This window comes from Sinocyclocheilus rhinocerous, unplaced genomic scaffold (genome assembly GCF_001515625.1).
Source record: "Sinocyclocheilus rhinocerous isolate Xijiao unplaced genomic scaffold, SAMN03320098_v1.1 scaffold1730, whole genome shotgun sequence".
NCBI lineage: Eukaryota > Metazoa > Chordata > Actinopteri > Cypriniformes > Cyprinidae > Sinocyclocheilus > Sinocyclocheilus rhinocerous.
In genome coordinates, this window is record NW_015634043.1 from 655,215 (window position 1) to 660,865 (window position 5,651).

The 5,651-nt window shown below is 37.3% G+C and overlaps 1 protein-coding gene across 1 annotated transcript in view; it reads left to right on the plus strand.

Moving 5' to 3' along the window:
* Nucleotides 1–5,651, plus strand: part of LOC107745334 (tubulin polyglutamylase TTLL7-like) — a 109,475-nt gene that overhangs the window by 10,819 nt on the left and 93,005 nt on the right. Inside the window, exon 2 of the mRNA XM_016559201.1 lies at nt 2,739–3,001. Within this exon, the coding sequence (XP_016414687.1) occupies nt 2,977–3,001 (25 nt within the window). The 5' untranslated portion in view covers nt 2,739–2,976. The remainder of the gene's footprint in view (nt 1–2,738; nt 3,002–5,651) is intronic.

A 5,651-nucleotide genomic window follows, 5' to 3' on the forward strand; every position in this document is an offset into this window, starting at 1 on the left:
CTCTTGAGGTATTCGGCCAATCATAATGCACTGGATAGCTGGCCAATCAGAGCACACCTCGCTTTTCAGAATGATGAGCTTTGTAAAAATCGACGCGTTTCAGAAAGGCGGGGCATAGAGGAGAAACAATAATGTACAGTATGTGGAAAATAATGTGTTTTTTTAACCTTAAACCGCATAAACACATTTCATTACACCAAATACACAAAATAATGTTCTTTTTAGCAGCATCATATGACCCCTTTAACATATTTTGAGATATTTTAAGATATCCTGATATGTGAAGAAGCCACTTGCAAGGTTGTATATTAGAATGAATGTTCATTTATTGTCATTTAAGTTAAGTTACAAGAGATATTTGTAGCAGGTCGCTGCTACGCCACTACCTGCAGTGTCTTCACACACAAACAAAATGTACTACAGAAGTGTGAAGGGTTATTTAACTGTAATCATGGGACTTGCATAGTAGTCACGTTTCGCACACTTTAATGCCCTTTGAATTGAACATATATGCTCCTTTCGTGGCGGAATATCCTGTGATGTCCACTTCGCCGGGCACTTATGTCGAATGGAACAAACCTCTGAATCGATAAGAGAAACTTACAAAATGTGCGGAGCGGGGTGACGCGAGGACCAGGATTAAGAACCGCTGCTTTTGACAATCAAAAGACAAAAGGAAGATTTTTAAAAGACATTACTTTAAGAAATAGTTAAACATTCTTTTTCATTTTTTTATTTTTTTTTAAATAACACTGAATATATAGGCTACTTTACCCACATACATATTTACTAAACTATTTTGTTAGGCTACACAACGTGGATATTTTTGAGTGATCAAAAGAATGATTGAATTTGAACTGATTCATGGAAGTGAATCTAACTAACTTGTTTGTAGCAAAGCCATCATAAATATGTGATGAATAATAAGTATATCAACCAGCCTTAGTTATCATTTGTCATCCTTCTGTCAAAAGAAAATACTGCTTTGTTGTTGAGTGTGATGTTAGTTCTGCATTTGTTTTTGGAGAACCTGTTATGCTGTTAGTGGTGTTGTCACAATTTCCAAAAATTATGACTTCGATAAAATACCTGACAAATACTGAACTGATACAACATCAAAAACCTAATACAACATAAAGACCCAACATGAAACTTGTAGTTCTTAGTTTTATTCAATTAAAAAACCCTGAAATATCCCCATTGACCAGCGTGTTCCTGCCCTGCTATTTGAACATTTTATTAAAAAAAATAAAAAAATAAAAATACAATTATTGATAATAAATAGGTGTGCTTGGGACAGAGCGAGTACTTCAACTGATTCTTTATTTTTTTTTATTTTAAAGAATAGTGATTTGCACAAATTGAAAGTGATTACAGTACACAAACTAAAAACATAAAGTAATAAAATTACTTTATCTAATCTATAATTATCTAATCTTTTATTTATCTATCTTTATCTAATCTATTCTGTCTATTTTAACCATGCCTATAACTATATTTCATATGCAAAGTTCATTTGGGACTCGCTCCTATGAACCAGATACTTAGCTTCTAATACATAGCTTCGGACGTCATAGATCACATGCATTTTGGCAAAAACGATACAGTGCTTTAATGTGAAATGTGCTGTTTTTGGAAATTTTGTTGAATGTAACTAGCGCATATTTCTTTATCTGTTGTCACAATTTCCAAAAATTATGACTTCGATAAAATACCTGACAAATACTGAACTGATACAACATCAAAAACCTAATACAACATAAAGACCCAACATGAAACTTGTAGTTCTTAGTTTTATTTAATTAAAAAACCCTGAAATATCCCCATTGACCAGCGTGTTCCTGCCCTGCTATTTGAACATTTTATTAAAAAAAATAAAAAAATAATAATACAATTATTGATAATAAATAGGTGTGCTTGGGACAGAGCGAGTACTTCAACTGATTCTTTATTTTTTTTTATTTTAAAGAATAGTGATTTGCACAAATTGAAAGTGATTACAGTACACAAACTAAAAACATAAAGTAATAAAATTACTTTATCTAATCTATAATTATCTAATCTTTTATTTATCTATCTTTATCTAATCTATTCTGTCTATTTTAACCATGCCTATAACTATATTTCATATGCAAAGTTCATTTGGGACTCGCTCCTATGAACCAGATACTTAGCTTCTAATACATAGCTTCGGACGTCATAGATCACATGCATTTTGGCAAAAACGATACAGTGCTTTAATGTGAAATGTGCTGTTTTTGGAAATTTTGTTGAATGTAACTAGCGCATATTTCTTTATCACTCAGACAACACAACTCTTATTAAAATGGTTTCTTTCTTAAAGTGTCGGTAGTAAATTAAATTTTTACCAGCAAGGTATCAATACCTTTCTAGTATTGGTATATCATAGAACACTAGCTGTTAGACGTGTGCGTTGCTGCGTGACAGATTACAGACATGTAAAGCGAACATTAGAATGTTAAACATGGAGAAATCTCACAGACTGATGATGCAGTGGCGCTAATGTTGCATTTGCTTGACAAGCAGCAGACAGACCCTCATCTGCCGAAGCCCCCGTCAGGCGGTAAGAGCTGATCAGTGAGGTGAAACCTGCTGTCAGCGTCGCTGATAGGTTTGAGTGACACAACAACCGTTTGGCCAGACTGTGCAGTTCCCTCCAGCGCTTCTTCTTTGTCTGACATTACCAATCTTGCTGTTTCTCTTTCTCTCTTCCTCAGACACTTTGTCTATCTGCCCATCTGTGGTTCTGTGGAGAAGCCCTGACCTCTTTCCTTCAGGGTATACGGTCTACAACAGACCTTCACCCCGTCCTCTGCCACGTGATCTAAGTGGACAGATGATAGTGCCACCTCCTAAAACTGTTGCCACAAAGACAGCGAGGAGGAAGTAGACTGGTGCCAAACCGTGCCTCAGAAGTGTCTGAGGCTGGGTAGTGAGAGGTCAGCTGTTTGAGATATGCCCTCACCCCCCAATGATGGAGGTAAGTTTGATAAAACAGTTTGACAACAGTGACCCCAAAAGTCCATCCAGAAAACCAGAGCCCACTCTATATGCCCACTAGGGGTGTTCACAAATAGTCGAATATTCGCTGTCCATTCACGACTGCAGGTAAGCACAGCTGTACCCTGAGTGAGCTGAGAAGAGAGCTTGTTGTCTTTGTGTCTCTGGAACGTCTGTGTTGGAGAAACATTCCTATGCCTAATGCCCACCCTCTTTGTTGAAGTAGACATTCTAGTAGGTGTTGAAGGGTGTTTCTTAAAGTGCCCCTATTATGGATTTTTGAAAATTACCTTTCATGCAGTGTGTAACACAGCTCTAAGTGAATGAAAACATCCTGCAGTTTTAAATCTGAAAGTGCACCGTGTATAAAGTTATTGTCTCTCAAAAGAAAGAGTCGACTCTGAATCATTTAAAAACAAGTCATTTTTAAAACTAATCCCAAGCCGTTTCATGTTGACGTCAACATGAACATTAGCATATTGCCTGCCCACATGTTGCGCATGCAGACCTGGGAAAACTTGACCATTGCTGCGTCCCAATTCGCCTACTTATACTATGCCCTAAAAGCATGTACTCTTTTTGTGAAGAAAAAGTTCATACTTTTGAGTATGTAGCAGAATAGTAGGCAAGCTTTGGGACATGCTACTTAGTCATAACTGCGTTTTTAACGGACGCTCTGTTGCTTAGTTACATGCATTCTGTCACTGTTTAAACTGCACTGTAATCATCTTGTCACAGTTAACAAAATTTTGTTTAATTCAATTTCCTACCGTATTGGAGAGAAATGAAGAGGCACGTTGATCTGCCAGTCGCGGGTCTATCATGCCGAGAACTCTCTTCATGCATGCATAATGATGCATTTAAAAGTTAATGACCAAACGTGTCATTATAAAAGTTCACTATGGGTGTTTCTCAAACGGAAGGCTGCATCCTACCGAGGCTGCGTCCTTCCTAGTTCAGTCCTTCAGAGGCTTGTAGGCTAGAGTCCTCCTCGGCATTAAACGCTAGAATGAGACAGTCTAGTAAGTGCACGTGGCTACGTCACATAATTTCCCACCCTCAACCGTCACGGCACGAAAATACAAATAAAACTTAGTTTGGAAATTTGGTTTTGGATTACAAATCATTATATTATTTGGCTTTCTATTAATGCAATACAATGAATCACAGCTGTCTACAGTCTCCAAGTGGCTTACATTATTGGCAGTTTTTTACACCAAAACAAAAAATAACATCTATACTTTCATGTCCAAAAACATTATTTTTTGTCATACATTTCATAATAAATTCATACAAGCTCAGTACTGAATCATTTTTCGTCAGTTTATTTTCATGAAATGGAATGGGTACAAAGGATTGTGGGTGATTGAAGGTTGCGGAGGATACATCCCATGCATCCTTCAAATTCAGCTGAATGAAGGACGCGAAACGAAGGCTGCCTTCCAAGGATCCTTCTGATTGAGATGGCCTTCAGCAACGTTTGATGACGTGGCAGCCGAGATATGCAGCCTTCGGAGGATGCAGCCTTCCGTTTGAGAAACACCCAATGTTGCTGCAGATGAAATATAATGCACATAACATTAAATAAATATTTTTAATCAGGTTAGACATTGATTATTTTTCACTCAAACCCCTTTCTCTGCCTGTCCGTCGGTCTCGCATATCAGCCATGTTTGTAGTTTTTAAACACTTTTTATGCATGTTTGTAGTTCTAATCGAATCCTCGTCCACCGCGCAATGTGTTGTGGTGGGCAATATTAGCCGTTAGAGTGTGCATCGATCTGCACTTCGAATTTTAATCTCAAGTAGTAGACCATCCAGGAATCTTTGTCATACTCTTTACAACATACTATGATTTGAGACATACTAACTCTATTTTCGAATACTATTTAGGATGGATAGTATACGAATTGGGACGCAGCACATCAAGCACATCAGGCGTTGGTCTGAATGAAAATGCTAATTCATTCTTTGCCACTATGTGCTGCTTTTGGAGCGTTTGGAGCGGGGTTTCCCTGGTAACGTTGTACACAAAGCAGCACTGCGCTCACAAACGCTGCTTTATCAGGCATGATGAAATGAAAATGAGACCAATCGGACCAATCACCGCAGATTAGCGTCACGCCAAAGGAGGGGTTTGGAAAAATGAATCGTTGAGCGAATCGTTTGGGAGTCTTTGAGCAAGTAAGGGAAAAATAAATGCATATTCGTTTGGGACAAGTAAGGGAAAAATAAATGCATATTATAAGACAATGAAAGTGTTTTTTTACCTTACATACCTTACATGACCTGTTGTTGGGGACTCCCAAGACCAGAATTTGAACTTTTCATAACCCATAATAGGGGCACTTTAATACTAAATAAAGTGTAAAATATATCAAAAACAGTGGTAACACTTTAGTATAGGGACCAATTCTCACTATTAACTAGTTGCTTATTAGCATGCCTATTATTAATATATTGACTGTTTATTAGTACTTATAAAGCACATATTCTGCATGACCGTATTCTACATCCCTAATCCTACCCAATGCCTGAATTTGACATCTACTGTATTTGGAGTTTGAGGCAAAAGTCATAATTAATGATTTGTTAATAGCGGGAATTGGACCTTAAAATAAAGTGTGACC